Source organism: Scyliorhinus torazame, chromosome 1 (assembly GCF_047496885.1).
Source record: "Scyliorhinus torazame isolate Kashiwa2021f chromosome 1, sScyTor2.1, whole genome shotgun sequence".
NCBI lineage: Eukaryota > Metazoa > Chordata > Chondrichthyes > Carcharhiniformes > Scyliorhinidae > Scyliorhinus > Scyliorhinus torazame.
In genome coordinates this window covers 46107252-46123507 of record NC_092707.1, presented here as the reverse complement: position 1 = coordinate 46123507, position 16256 = coordinate 46107252, and the positions used below count along the sequence as shown (strand labels likewise).

The following is a 16256-nucleotide window of genomic DNA, read 5'->3' as shown; positions in this document are numbered from 1 at the left end:
CCCGTAACACCTCCCCACCCCCCCCCCCCCACCCCCCCCCCCCCCCCCCACCCCCCCCACCCCCGCCCTGCCATCGCTCCCCTTTCAGCCACATCCTGGAGACTGCTGCATTCCATGACTTGTGAGGAAATTAGGCTTTCAGCCAGGTAAACGGAATGATCCCACTGCAGCCCTTCACATAACAATTGGCCAGAAAGAAACAACTGTGAAACGTCTGCAGTAAGCTGCTGCTGTTGGGCACAGAGTGGAGAGTTACTTGGAGAATTCCTCAGCAAGTCCCCAGGTTTCCTTTTGACTGTGCCAGAGAAAGCCCAGGCACCGCCAAGTACACCGGGGCCCTGTGAAACCACTGCCGTTCGTGAAGTTCATTTGCAGCAACAGAAGACGCAGCAGGATATTTGAGTGGGGTGAAGGCTGGGGATAGGACGGCAGCGGGACCGTGTATCAGAGTGGTCTACGTTCAGGCTGTGTTGCGGCATATCAGAATCACAAGACAAATGTGGGGAGAGACCAGGGAAGAAAGGGAGGCTGAGTCTACAATCCCAACTTGAGAACTACTTTCTTCAAATGAGAAGCTGGGCTTTCATTTAGATTTAGAGAGGGGAGATTCTTCACTTTATGGGTGGGTGTGAAATAGATGATGGCTCTTCAGCAACTGGGCTAACTTTCCATGGAAATAAATCTGGCGAGAGATATAAAACGGTCTGTTGAGTCGTTATAATAATAATCTTTATTAGTGTCACAAGTAGGCTTACATTAACACTGCAATGAAGTTACTGTGAAAATCCCCTAGTCGCCACACTCCACCGTCTGTTCAGGTACACTAAGGGAGAATTTAGAATGTCCAATTCACCTAACAAGCACATCTTTCGGGACTTGGGGGAGGAAACCGGAGCGCCCGGAGGAAACCCACACAGACACAGGTAGAACCTGCAGCGAGGCAAGATTTACTCCGACCACTTGATACTGTTCAGCTTTTCACTGTCACTCTGAATGCATTGAAAGAACCCAGAATTTCCGCCCTCTCCTCCCCATTCTTTGGTCAGTGGATTGTAATAGTGTTTGGGGTAAGAAGCTAACTTCCTTAGAGAACACAATTGGCAGATAATAGAACAACAATATGGATAAAACAATCACTTCGGGGAGAGTGAAGAAAAGGTGATGCTGGCTCTGCAGAAACAATTGTGACACGGAGACCATAAGGCATAGGAGCAGAATTAGGCCATTCAGCCCATCGAGTCTGCTCCACCATTCAACCATGGCTGATATTTTTCTCATCCCCATTCTCCTGCCTTCTCCTCATATCCCCTGACCCCCTTATTAATCAAGAACCTCTCTATCGCTTTCTGATCGACACACAGCGATTTGGCCTCCACAGCCTTCTGCGGAAAAGAGTTCCACAGATTCACCACCCTCTGGCTGAAGAAATTCCTCCTCCTCTCTGTTTTAAAGGATCGTCCCTGGGGAAAGTGTATCTTTCAAGTGTGGTCGATCTGCTCTTGCTGAAAGGTTGCTGCTTGAAGATTTTAACAATTCTTCTGTTTCTCAAACCCATTTTCTCCTTTCTTTTTACAGCTGCAACATGACCTGCCCCTCGGGACACTATGGAGCCAACTGTGCCCACCCCTGCCCCTGCATCGAGGCGGACTGTGACCCTGTCCACGGCACATGCATTCTGGGTAAGTGAATCCAGCCATGCCGAGTTTCAGCTAGGTATTTGGGGAAAATGGTTTGTTTTTCAGCAAAGCCTCAGCAATGCTGCATCTCTGTATGGGGAGAGGGACTACAGTGCCTGTGGAGCATTAAAATTACTAATTCAAACTTGTGATGAGATACTTTGTAGTGGCTTGAAGAGTTTCAGAGCTATTACCTCATTGTTTAAAAACCATTTCAAAACTGCCAGTATTTTACATTTCTATTGGAATCAAACTTGGGGATCGCATACTGACACTCCAAATTGGATTTCAGACATTTGTGAGACAAAAGGCAGTTTACTTATATGTAGCATGTACTATACAGAACAAAGTGAAACAAAAATGTACTTTACATCCCTCACACAGTGTGGTAGTCGCCACTAACTGTATTAGATGTATATTAGATGTAGGACGGTAAGACTATTGTACTAGAGGTATATGGGTAAATCCCTGCCTGCTGGCTCCCCCCAGTAGGCGGTGTATAAATGTGTGTGCTCACCGGTGCTGCTCCCATTCTGGTTCCAGCTACAGGACGCCACACATCTTTGCTCAATAAAGCCTTGATTATTCACTACTCTCGTCTTTGTAGTAATTGATAGTGCATCAGACAGCCTGCATTTGCTCACCCAGACACTGGCCCTCCTGACACAGTCAGAAAAGTTGCCATAGTCTCAGATGACCAGAGGCTGCTTTCCCCTTTGAGAGGGAGAGTTGACTGGTGATGATTTCACATGAGGATCACCACACTTCAGGTGAGGTACAAGGTTGAGAAGGTCTTCATGAATAACCTCAGCCGGTACGGGAATTCAACCTTTGCTGTTGGCCTCGCTCTGCATCACAAATCAGCTGTCCAGCCAACTGAGCGAAACCAGCCTGTCAGTACACAGTCAGTCAGATCCTGCCCCGCCTGACACAGTCAGTACACAGTCACTCAGACCCTGCCCCGCCTGACACAGTCAGTTCACAGTCAATCAGACCCTATCCCCCTGATTTAATCAGCAGACAGTCACTCAGACCCTGACACAGTCACTCAGACCCTAGCCCCCTGATACAGTCAGTTCGCAGTCAATCAGACCCTAGCCCTGATGCACTATCAATTACGACGAGACGAGAGTAGAGTGTAATCGAGGCTTTATTACACAGAGATGTGTGGCCTCCTACAGCTGCTGCCGAAATGGCTGCAGCTCGGTGAGCACACACATTTATACTCCGCCTACTGAGTGGAGCCAGCAGGCAGGGATCTACCCCCGTACCTGTAGTGCAGGAACCTTACCGTATTACTTCTCACATACATCATATCTACAAACAGTGGTGACGACCACAAGCCCCCAGATTTAGTCAGTACACAGTCACTCGGACCCTGGCCCTCCTGAGAAACTCACTCAGACCCTAGCCCCCGATACAGTCAGTTTACAGTCAATCAGACCCTGCTCCCTGACACAGTCAGTTCACAGTCACTCAGACCCTGGCCCTCCTGACACAGTCAGTTCACACTCACTCAGACCCTACCCCTTTGAGACAGTCAGTACACTGTCACTCAGACCCTGCCCCCCCCCCCCACCCCGACACAGTCAGTACACAATCACTCAGACTCTGCCGCCCCCAACACAGTCAGTACACAGTCACTCGGACCCTGGCCCTCCTGAGAAACTCACTCAGACACTAGCCCCCTGATAGTCAGTTTACAGTCAATCAGACCCTGCTCCCTGACACAGTCTGTTCACAGTCACTCAGACACTGCCCACCCCTGTCACAGTCTGTTCACAGTCACTCGTGACCCTAGTCCCCTGTCACAATCAGTTCACAGTCACTCAGACCCTAGCCCCCTGACACAGTCAGTTCACAGTCACTCAATCCCTAGCCCCTGACATAGTCCGTTCACAGTCACTCAGGCCCTAGACCCCCTGACACAGTCAATTCACAGTCACTCAGACCCTGCCCACCCCGACACAGTCAGTTCACAGTCACTCAGACCCTATCCCCCTGTTTTAATCAGCAGACAGTCACTCAGACCCTGACACAGTCACTCAGATCCTGACACAGTCACTCAGACCCTAGCCCCCTGATACAGTCAGTTCGCAGTCAATCAGACCCTAGCCCTGATGCATTATCAATTACGACGAGACGAGAGTAGAGAGTAATCGAGGCTTTATTAAGCAGAGATGTGTGGCCTCCTACAGCTGCTGCTAAAATGGCTGCAGCTCGGTGAGCACACACATTTATACTCCGCCTACTGGGCGGAGCCAGCAGGCAGGGATCTACCCCCGTACCTGTAGTGCAGGAGCCTTACCGTATTACTTCTCATATACATCATATCTACAAACAGTGGTGACTACCACAAGCCCCCAGATTTAGTCAGTACACAGTCACTCGGACCCTGGCCCTCCTGAGAAACTCACTCAGACCCTAGCCCCCTGATACAGTCAATCAGACCCTGCTCCCTGACACAGTCAGTTCACAGTCACTCAGACCCTGGCCCTCCTGACACAGTCAGTTCACACTCACTCAGACCCTACCCCTTTGAGACAGTCAGTACACTGTCACTCAGACCCTGCCCCCCACCCCCCACCCCGACACAGTCAGTACACAATCACTCAGACCCTGGCCCTCCTGAGAAAGTCACTCAGACACTAGCCCCCTGATAGTCAGTTTACAGTCAATCAGACTCTGCTCCCAGACACAGTCAGTTCACAGTCACTCAGACACTGCCCACCCCGACACAGTCAGTTCACAGTCACTCAGACCCTAGTCCCCTGACACAGTCAGTTCACAGTCACTCAGACCCTAGCCCCCTGACACAGTCAGTTCACAGTCACTCAATCCCTAGCCCCCTGACACAGTCCGTTTACAGTCACTCAGGCCCTAGATCCCCTGCACAGTCAGTTCACAGTCAATCAGACCTCATCCCCCTGATACAGTCAGTTCACAGTCACTCAGACCCTAGCCCCCTGACAAAGTCAGTTCACAGTCACTCAGACCCTGGCCCCCTGACACAGTCAGTTCACAGTCACTCAGACCCTAGCCCCCTGACACAGTCAGTTCATAGCCAATCAGACCCTAGCCCCCTGGCACAGTCAGTTCATAGCCAATCAGACCCTAGCCCCCGGACACATTCAGTACACATTCACTCATAGAATCATAGAATTTACAGTGCAGAAGGAGGCCTTTCAGCCCATCGAGTCTGCATCGGACCCTGTAAAGAGCACCCTATTTAAGCCCACACCTCCACCCTATCACCATAACCCAGGAGCCGCACCAAACCTTTTTGGACACCCTATCCCAGTAACACCACCTCAACCTTTTGGACACTAAGGGCAATTTAGCATGGCCGATCCACATAACCTGCACATCTTTGGATTGTGGGAGGAAACCAAAGTACCCGGAGAAAACCCACGCAGACACAGGGAGAACATGCATACTCCGCATAGACAAGAAACCAAACCAGGAATCGAACCTGGGATCTTGGAGCTGTGAAGCAACAGTGCTAACAACTGTGCTTCCGTATCACCCCTGACTCAGACCCTGACCCTCCAGTGCACTGTCACTCAGTGCCTGCTCCTCCTGATACAGTTTTCTGATTTGTTTCCCTTACCTTGCCCAGGGTGTCATAATATGCACCCATGCACATCATGAGGTAAAAGCAGGCAGTGACAGACACCCAGGTGAGCCAATCAACATACAGAACAGAACACAACCAATCACCAGACAGAGCACTAGAGGGGGGCTTCCAACTACAAAACACACGAGGCATCAGCACTCTGCCTCTTTCCACTGGTGACAACTGTAGTGACAGTCAGGGTGTACAAATCATTCAACACCTTCTACACGTGGATCAGAGCTAGCCTGGTCTAGACAGTTAATGTTAGTTTACTTAGAGTAGTAGAGAGACAATCCATAGGCAGCTGTGTGCTTCATTACTGAAGTTCAATAAATCTTATTGAACCAACGCCTACGTTTGGTGTATGCTTGATCATTTAACTGCATCGTGTTGCAGTCCGTGTTACCCCAGGGTGAATAACACGACATGATACCAGGAGTGGTACTGCTTCTAAGTAATTTACCTTCGAAAATTCACTGATGACCAGCAACTGCCTTCCAGCGGCATGGAAAAGATCCAGGCACCTCCGCAGCTCCGGACCTCCGGGGGCCTTGGCGCCAATTGGTGGGTCTTCAAGCAGAAATTCAGTCTATACCTTGAGGCCTCGGGCCTCGAAAGTGCGCCCGATCCTGAAAAATCGCTCTGGTACTGTCGACTGTAGGGGACCAGGCCATCCAAATCTTCAATTCGCTCACTTTTGCCGACGGTGAGGACAAGACCAAGTTCCAGACCATCTTAGCCAAATTCAACAGTCACTGTGAAGTCGAGACGAACGAAAGCTTCGAGCGTTATGTCTTCCAGCAGCGCTTTCAGGGTAAGGATGAGCCTTTCCAGTTTTTTCTCACTCATCTTCGCATTCTAGCGCAATCCTGTAACTACAGCGACACCGCTGACTCCCTCAACAGGGATCAGATCGTGTTTGGCGTCCACCCCCACGCCCTGCGGGAGCAGCTCCTAAAAATAAAAAATATGACCCTGCCAGCGGCCTTCGAGACGTGGAAAGTCCACGAACAGGCGAAAAGTCGCTATTCCCGCCTTAAGTCGGCAGAGCAGGACCAGGTTGCCTCCCACGAGGCTGAGAGTGTACAGGCCATCGCCCGAATGCGGCACCTGAACATCGATGAAGGCGGCCATTTTGCGCGCTTTTCCAGGGGTCCCACGCATGCGCACCACGGTCGGGAGAACAAAGCAGCCGAAAACTACACTGAGCAGATGCGAGAGGCAGCTGACCGCATTGCGTTTGTGCGACGATGCACCGTGCGTCACGACGTCGATGTGATAACGTGCCCCAACTGCGGCACCGCCCATTTAAAGCAGCAATGCCCTGCAAGAGGCAGGCGATGTCTCAACTGCAAGAAGCTTGGCCATCATGCGGCTTTGTGCAGGTCTGCACCTCCGATAGGGGGCCAGTGATCCCAGTTCCAACGCAGACGCGTTCGAAGTGTGCAGCAAGGGCTGCTGGATTTGGAACCTGATCCTGTCACGGATCCAGAGGACGACTGCCCGGAGTCCCCATATCGAGTGGGCATCATCACCATGCATGACAAGGCCTCCTCGCATTCAGCAACACACACACCCATCCTCAATGTGGATTATGCGGACGAGTGGCGTGCCACAGTACAAGTCAACGATTGTAGCATCCGGTTCAAGCTGGACACCGGTGCTTCAGCCAATCTAATATCCCAAGCAGATCTTGCTCGTATCCAAAGGCAGCCAACAATTCTTCCGCCGGCCTGCCTATTGCTCGACTACAATGGAAATGCCATCACTGCGTTAGGGTCCTGTCACCTGCATGTATCCAACAAGGCCATCAAGGCCACTTTGCGGTTTGAGAAAGTCAAGCCCGGCAAGGCTTCTCTGCTTGGTGCCCATGCATGCAAGCTACTCCATCTCGCCAGCGTGTACATGCCATGTCCTCTGCCAACAGCACTCTTCAAACCGACATTGAGGAGCTACTATTGCAATACCCGGATGTGTTCAGTGGGATGGGTACGCTGCCGCTATAAAATTCTGCTCAGGCCTGATGCCACGCCTGTAATCCATGCGCCGGTGCCGGTGCCCCTAAAAGACCATCTAAAGGTGCAGCTGCAGGAGCTCCAAGATCAGGGAATAATATCCAAGGTGACGGAACCAACTGACTGGATCAGCTCGATGGTCTGTGTCAAGAAGCCCTCTGGAGAACTGCGCATTTGTATCGATCCCAAGGATCAGAACCGCAACATTATGAGGGAACATGACCCGATCCCAAAACGGGAGGAGCTGACGAGTGAGATGGCACATGACAAATTATTTATAAAGCTGGATGCATCGCGTGGCTTCTGGCAGATACAACTGGACGAGTCCAGCAGGAAGCTCTGCACATTTAATACACCCTTCGGAAGATATTGCTACAACCGCATGCCGTTTGGTATTGTTTCGGCTCCGAAATCTTTCATCGAATAATGGAGCAAATGCTAGAGGGCATTGACGTTGTGCGGGTTTATGTTGACGAAGTCATCATATGGTCCACGACCCCGGAGGAACATATTTCTCGTCTGCAACAAGTCTTCAGGCGCATACATGCCAACGGCCTGAAATTAAATAAAACCAAATGCTCCTTTGGCATGTCGTCAATTAAGTTTCTGGGTGATCAGATCTCCCAGCAGGGCGTGCAACCAGACTCAGACAAAGTCCAGGCCATCAACACAATAAAGACCCCAGAGGACAAGAAGGTGGTCCTCCGCTTCCTGGGGATGGTAAATTTTGGGGGGGAAGTTCATTCCCAACCTCGTGTCACACACACACGGCCCTCAGGCACCTGGTGAAGAAGTCCACCACTTTCCAGTGGCTACCCGCACATCAAGCAGAGTGGCTTGAGTTGAAAGCGAAGCTAACCACCGCTCCTGTTCTAGCTTTTTTTGACCCAGCGAGGGAGACTAAAATCTCCACAGATGCCAGCCAGGACGGCATTGGGGCGGTGCTCCTCCAGAAGGACGACAGCTCGTCCTGGGCTCCAGCGGCCTACGTGTCAAGGGCCATGACCCCCACTGAGCAACGATATGCTCAAATAGAGAAAGAATGCCTGGGCCTTCTCACTGGCATCATGAAGTTCCACGATTATGTCTATGGTCTCCCGACCTTTACAGTAGAGACGGACCACAGACCCCTTGTGCACATTATACACAAGGACTTAAATGACATGACACCCAGGCTCCAGCGCATTCTCCTTCGACTCCGCAGGTATGATTTTGAACTGGTTTACACACTTGGAAAGGAGCTCATCATCACGGAAGCCCTGTCGCGTGCCATCACCTCGCCATGTGAGCAGGTAGACTTCATACACGACATTGAGGCACAGGTGCAAATGTGTGCCAGCACCCTCCCAACATCCGACGAACGACTCGTCAACATTGGAGAAGAGACCGCCAAGGACCCTCTTCTGCAGCGGGTCATACATCACCTCACGAATGGCTGGCAGAAAGGGCAATGCCCCCAATACTATAATGTAAAGGATGACCTAACTGTTGTCGAGGGGATCCTCCTGAAATTGTATCACATCGTCATCCAGGGCTTGGTGCTCACGCAGATACACGAGGGACACCTCGGTATTGAGAAGTGCAGGCGCAGGGCCCGGCAGGCTGTCTATTGGCCTGGCATCAATGAGGATATATCAAACATGGTCCTCAATTGTGCGACCTGCCAGCGCTTCCAGCCTGCTCAGCCCAAAGAAATGCTCCAGCAGCACGAGATCGTGACCTGTCCGTGGTCTAAGGTCGGAGTTGACCTTTTTCACGCCAACGGGCATGACTCCGTCTTGATAATTGATTATTTCTTCAGTTACCCCGAGGTAGTGAAACTGTCTGACCTAACATCCAGGACTGTCATAAAGGCCTGCAAGGAGGCATTTGCCAGGCATGGAATCCCGCTCACGGTTATGAGCGACAACGGTCCCTGTTTCTGTAGTCAAGAATGGTCCAACTTCGCAAAGCAATACCACTTCCAGCACATCACCTCGAGTCTGCATTACCCACAATCTAATGGGAAGTTTGAAAAAGGGGTCCTAATCGTGAAGCAGATGCTCTGTAAGGCTGCGGACTCAGCTTCGGACTTTAATCTTGCTCTTCTGGTGCACAGGGCAACCCCTCTGTCCAACGGTATGTCTCCGGCACAGCTCCTTATGAATCGTAACCTGCGGACGACTGTTCCGGCCATTCATGTACCTGACCTGGATCACCTTCCAGTGCTGCAAAAGATGCAGCTGATCAGAACCCGGCAGAAGCTGACATATGATGCTCATGCTACTGATTTGCACGTGCGCTCTCCGAAGGACGCTGTTCGCGTCAAGTTGCTTGGTGGAGGCTGGTCAGCTCCAGCTGTTGTTGTTCGACAGGCTGCTCCCAGGTCATTTGCGGTCCGCATGGCTGATGGATCTATTGTCAGGCGCAACAGGAGGGCACTACGCCACCGGATCTCACGTTCCCAGATGTCGTTCTGCCTTATCCGGATACCTCGCTCCACGAGGCCACCAATCTGGCTGCATGCCAACCTGTCAAGACACCATCATCCCCGCCTCCACCTCTCAGGCGGTCCACAAGAATCCGACGACAGCCCCAACGACTGGACTTATAATAGTTCCTTTGTATATATACTGTTATGTTTCTGCACGCTAGACACCTTACATGTACATATCACTCACCAATTGCTGTATGTAGTTACTTTTGTAAATATGTCGTATATGCTCTAAACAGCAGACAAATGTTTTTAAATGGGGGGATGTCATAATATGCACCCATGCACATCATGAGGTAAAAGCAGGCAGTGACAGACACCCAGCTGAGACAATCAACATACAGAACAGAACACGACCAATCACCAGACGGAACACCAGAGGGGGGCCTCCAACTATAAAACACACGCGGCATCAGCACTCTGCCTCTTTCCACTGGTGACAACTGCAGTGACAGCCAGGGTGTACAAATCATTCAACACCTTCTACACGTGGATCGGAGCTAGCCTGGTCTAGATAGTTAATGTTAGTTTACTTAGAGTAGTAGAGAGTCAACCCACAGGCAGCTGTGTGCTTCGTTACTGAAGTTCAATAAATCTTATTGAACCAACACTTACGTTTGGTGTATGCTTGATCATTTAACTGCATCGTGTTGCAGTCCGTGTTACCCCAGGGTGACTAACACGACCCAGGGGACACCAATAAGTTGTACCCTCTTAACTGTTTCCTGGCTGAGATGATCTGATTCGGTTTTGGGAATATTCCTGGGATGTGTTACTCAACTACTCACTAACCTCTGGCGAGGGAATCTTCTTTTCATTTTAATACTCAGTGTAACAGAAGGGAGAAGGGGCACCTGCGAAAGCTTATGTTGTGCCAGCAAACACTGGCAAAGTTCTCAGGAATATTATGGTTTGGCTGAATTGAATTAGGTGCCACTGTGTTGCATGCCAGTCACGGAGTTGAATGCAACACAAAAGCCTATTTCCTATAACGAAGCAGTGGCAGACAGATAAGCATCCTCATCTTTCCATACTCAATTCTCCCAACCTGCAAATTCTACTGTGAACTGGAGGCACGTGGGCTTTCCCGTTATTGGAGGAATTGTGAATGAAGCTGAACACTGTAGAGTTATCGGCGCACAATCCCATTCTTGACCCTTTGAGAGAGGGAGAGTCACTGATGAAGTAGTTGAAAACGGCTGAGTTGAGGCTGCTGCTCTGAGGAACTCCGGCATCAAAACAGATTACGGAGCTTTTGTGAATGAAGCTTTTGTCTCAGGCTTTAACCCAGTTTCGATATAGTGGGATCTGTGTATTGGACAGGAATCACATGGGATTCTTGCCAGATTCTATATTTATCTGACCAGATGACAAAGTGGAATAACTCACTGATGACAAGACCGTGAGACTCTTATGATTCTGAGCAGATTGCTTGATAAGTATTGCACTCTCCTGATACATGATGTATTTGCACTGAGATTTCTTGGAAAGACCAGAGCATTTTTTTCTTCCATCAGACCCTGCTGCTGCTATCCGATGCTAGAACCTCACTGTCAGCCTTCACTAAGATAGGGTTGGCCCACTAAATATTCATGGACACAAGTGTTTAGGGAAGAAAAGATGAAAGGCGGCAGTATTGATTGAAGAGAACATTTCAGTGCTGGAGAAAGAGGGTGTCCCAGAGCGGTCCAGGACAAGAGCTATTTGGTTAGAGATAAGAAACAATCGAGTTATCATTACACTACTGGGTGTATTCTATAGGTCACCAACTGCTGGAAAGATATAGAGGAATAAATTTGCAAGGAATTTGCAGAGAAGTTCAAAACTACGACAACCAATAATGGGATACTTTAACTATCCTGGTAAAGACTAGACGAGTGATAGATTAAAGGGCAGAGAGTTTCTAAATGTGTTCAGGAGAATTTTCTACATCAGTGCGGGCGACACAGTAGCACAGTGGTTAGCACTGTTGCTTCACAGCTCCAGGGTCCCAGGGTCGATTCCCATCTTGGGTCACTTTTTGTACGGAGTCTGCACGTTCTCCCCGTGTCTGCATGGGTTTCCTCCGGCTGCTCCGGTTTCCTCCCACAGTCCAAAGATGTGCAGGTTAGGTGAATTAGCCATGTTAAATTGCCATTAGTGTCCAAAATAGGTTAGGAAGGGTCACTGGGTTACAGGGTGGAGGTATGGGCTTTAAGTAGGGTGCTCTTTCCAAGGGCCGATGCAGACTCGATGGGTCGAAGGGTCTCCCTCTGCACTGTAAATTCTATGAAATCAGAGTATGTTTCTAGCCAATGAGGAAAGAGTCATTGCTCGACATGGTCATGGAAAATGAGATGGGGAAATGAAAATGAAATGAAAATCGCTTATTGTCACAAGTAGGCTTCAAATGAAGTTACTGTGAAAAGCCCCTAGTCGCTACATTCCGGCGCCTGTTCGGGGAGGCTGGTACGGGAATTGAACCGTGCTGCTGGCCTGCCTTGGTCTGCTTTAAAAGCCACCGATTTAGTCCAGTGTGCTAAACCAGCCCCATTGATTGGTTGGTTGGGAGGGCGGGTGCGCAGCTCGAACATGGGGGAGGGGTTGGATATAGTAGGTGGGGGGGTCAGGAGATGGGGTCAAGTCTTGTCAGGGGTGTGGGGAATCCTGTGCATGTGGGGAGGTTGAGTTAGGGGGTGAGAGGTGGTTAGTAGTGGTTTGGGGAGCAGGTGTGGTATGTATGAGTCAGCTGTGGGGTCAGGAATGTTGAGGGAATTCTGTGCAGGAAACAATCTGGTTATTTAAAGTAGAAACGCAGAAGTGAGAAGTGGTTTAATTTCTTCTAACTTTTTCAAAGTAACTATTACCATAAGCCTGGCTGAACCATCCACAGTTAGTGATTGACATCACTTTGTTGGATGTTTCCGAGTGCAGCACAATTGTCCAGGTGAAGTTGGCGTTTGTGGACAATTTCTGGGTAAATGCTTACCTGGAGTTTTGAGAGGGATTCCCCAGCGCATCTTTGATGTTTCCCCCCAGATCCGAAGTTAGGGCCTCTGTGTATACCAGATTTCAGGTTGATGACGCAATTAAGCATCAGGCTGAATTCAGAAAGTTCAGAGGGAAAGTGAAAAAAAGAATTAGAAGAAGCAAAGGGGAGAGTTTGAGAAGGAACTGGCAGATAAGACAAACGCAAATCCAAATGTCTCCAATAGTCATATAAATAATCAAAGGTTTGTAATGGAGGAGTGGGAATAGGACCTAAAAGGACATTCACACATGGAGGCAGAGGGCACCGCTGACTATTTTGCATCTGTCTTTATCGAGGCAGCAGATGCCACAAAAGACATAATGAAAGAGGACCTAATTGAGTTACTGGGACAAAAAATTGATAAAGATAAGACATTCGAAAGGCTGGCTCTACTTAAAGTTGCTAAGTCACCAGGACTGGACAGAAACAGCTAAGAATACTGAGGAAGGTAAGAGTCAATATTTTGGAGGCACTGGTCATAAATCTCCTTAAATCTCCTTTGATACCGGGCGACTGCAAGAATGGCTAATATTTCACCCTTGTTCAAAATAGAATGTTGGATAAGCACAGCAGCTACAGGCCGGTCAGTTTAACCTCAGTGATGGGAATATATTTAGAAATGATAATTTGTGTCAAAATTAATAGCAACAATGACAGATGTGATCAATTGAGGAAAACCAACATAGATTTTTAAAGGCAGATCATATTTAACAACATTGATTGAATTTTTTTGACTTGGAATTAAAAGGACGAGGCAGCACAGATAAGAATTTGGTTGAATGACAGGAAATCGGGACTAATGATGAACGGTTGTATTTTAGAATTGAAGGAAGGTCCATAATCTATGGGATTCCCCAGTGGTCCGTCTGAGGACCATCACTTCCTTTGATCTATATTAATGTCCTAGACTTTGGTGTGCAGAGCAGAATTTCAAAATTTGCAGATGACACAAAACTTGGAAGTATTGTGAATTGTAGGGAGGGTATTTACAAACTTAAAGAGGGCATTGACTGGCTGGTGGAATGGGCAGACCCATGGCAGATGAAATAGAAGACGTGTGAAGTGATTTGTTTTGGTAGAAAAAAATAAGGAGAGACAGTGGACAGGATTTTAAAAAATAAAGCACATGGGGTTAGGGGTAGTCTATCAAGATGGATAGAAAACTGGTTGACAGACGGGAGACAAAGAGTAGGAATCAACGGGTCTTTTTCCAAATGGCAGGCAGTAACTAGTGGGTACCGTGGGGATCACCAGCTATTCACAATAATATGATTTAGATGAGGGAACTAAATTTGCAGATGACACAAAGTTGGGTGGGAGGGTGAGCTGCGAGGACAGTGCAAGGATGCTTCAGTGTGATTTGGACAAGTTGAGTGAGTGGGAAAATGCATGACAGATGCAGTGCAATGGATAAATGAGAGGTTATCCACTTTGCAAGTATAAATGGGAATGCAGTGTAATGTTCTTGCTGGATGACCTGATTTATTACAAGAACAGTTGTAGTTAAAGTTACAAACGATTTATTAACATTAACTATATACAAGACGACAGATGAACAACAGCAAATTCATGCACCTGCAAGCTCTCTCTTTTACTTCCTCCAGCCAGTGTCTGGTCAGCTGACTTTACATTCACTTATATACTAGTGAGACTCCTAGTGGTCAGTCGGTGAATTATAACACAACCATGATATCATTAAAGGCAGATTAATATCTGAATGGCTATAGATTGACTGAGGGGAATGTGAAACAAGACCTGGGTGTCCTTGTACACCAGTCGCTGAAGGTAAACATGCAGGCACAGCAGGCGGTAAAGAAGGCAAATGTTATGTTGGCCTGCAGTGCAAAAGGATTCGAGTGCAGGAGCAGGGATGTCTTGCTGCAATTATACAGGGTGTTGGTAAACCACACCTGGAATACTGTGGGCAATTTTGGTTTCCTTATCAGAAGAAGGGTGGTTTTGCTATCGAGGGAGGGCAGCAAAGGTTTACCAGACTGATTCCTGGGATGGCCGGATTGACATTTGAGGAGTGATTGAGTCGCTGGAGTTCAGAAGAATGAGGGGATATCTCATAGAAACCTATAAAATTCTAACAGGACGAGACAGGGTAGATGCAGGAAGGAAATTCCCAATGGCGGGAGAGTCCAGACAAGGGGTCACAGTCTAAGGATGTGGGGTAAACCATTTAGGACAGAGATGAGGAGAAATCTCTTCACCCAGAGAATGGTGAGACTGTGAAATTTGCGAACACAGAAAGTAGCTCAGGTCAAAACATGATGGGTTTTCAAGAAACTCTTGGGGCTAAAAAGATGAAATGATATGGAGTGGGAAAGTGGGAACAGGTTACTGAGTTGGATGATCTATCATGATCACAATGACTGACAGTGCAGGCTCGAAGAGCCCTCGCCATGGCATGTTTCCAATGGCAGAAGCAGCGCACCACAGGACCTTCTAGTCCCACAGATATCTACTCCATTTTGCTGGGCTTGACCATTCCACTTCTGGGGAACCCGCTGTGGTGGTGGGGTGGTATCACCTTTAGTGGGACCGGAGAAGGTTTGTGGATGGGCTGATGAGTGGGTGGGTTGGTGAGTAGGGGATTGGTGACTGAGTGGGTAAATGGGTGAGTGGGTGGGTGGGTGAATGGGTGAGGGAGTGGATGGGTGGGTGAGTGATTGGGTGGGTTGGTAAGTGAGAGGGTGGGTTGGTGGGTGAGTGGGTGGGTTGGTGAGTGAGGGGGTAGGTTGATGAGTGAATGGGTGAGTGAGTGGGTTGGTAAGAGAATGGGTGGGTTGGTGAGTGAGTGGGTGGGTTGGTAAGAGAATGGGTGGGTTGGTGAGTGAGTGGGTGGGTTGGTGAGTGAGTGGGTGGGTTGGTGAGTAAGTTGGTGGGTTGGTGAGTGAGTGGGTGGGTTGGTAAGAGAATGGGTGGGTTGGTGAGTGAGGGGGTGGGTTGGTGAGTGAGTGGGTGGGCTGGTGAGTGAGTGGGTGGGTTGGTGAGTAAGTTGGTGGGTTGGTAAGAGAGTGGGTGGGTGGATGAGTGAGTGGGTGGGTTGGTGACTGAGTGGGTGTGTGGATGAGTGAGTGGGTGGGTTAGTGAGTGAGTGGGTGGGTGGATGAGTGAGGGGGTGGGTTGATGATTGAGTGGCTGGGTGGGTTGATGAGTGAGGGGGTGGGTGGGTTAGTGAGTGAGTGAGTGGGTTGGTGAGTGAATGGGTGGTTTGGTGAGTAAGTTGGTGGGTTGGTGAGTGAGTGGGTGGGTGGATGAGTGAGGAGTGGGTTGGTGAGTGAGGGGGTGGGTTGGTGAGTGAATGGGTGGGTTGGTCTGTAAGTCCGTGGGTTGGTGAGTGAGTGGGTGGGTGGATGAGTGAGGGGGTGGGTTGATGATTGAGTGGCTGGGTGGGTTGATGAGTGAGGCGGTGGGTGGGTTAGTGAGTGAGTGAGTGGGTTGGTGAGTGAGTGAGTGG

The 16256-nt window shown here is 49.2% G+C and overlaps 1 protein-coding gene across 1 annotated transcript in view; it reads left to right on the top strand.

The window, feature by feature from the left end:
* The window catches only part of scarf2 (scavenger receptor class F, member 2), a 187139-nt gene that overhangs the window by 120833 nt on the left and 50050 nt on the right, over positions 1–16256 (top strand). The window contains exon 7 of the mRNA XM_072489813.1: positions 1576–1679. Within this exon, the coding sequence (XP_072345914.1) occupies positions 1576–1679 (104 nt within the window). The remainder of the gene's footprint in view (positions 1–1575; positions 1680–16256) is intronic.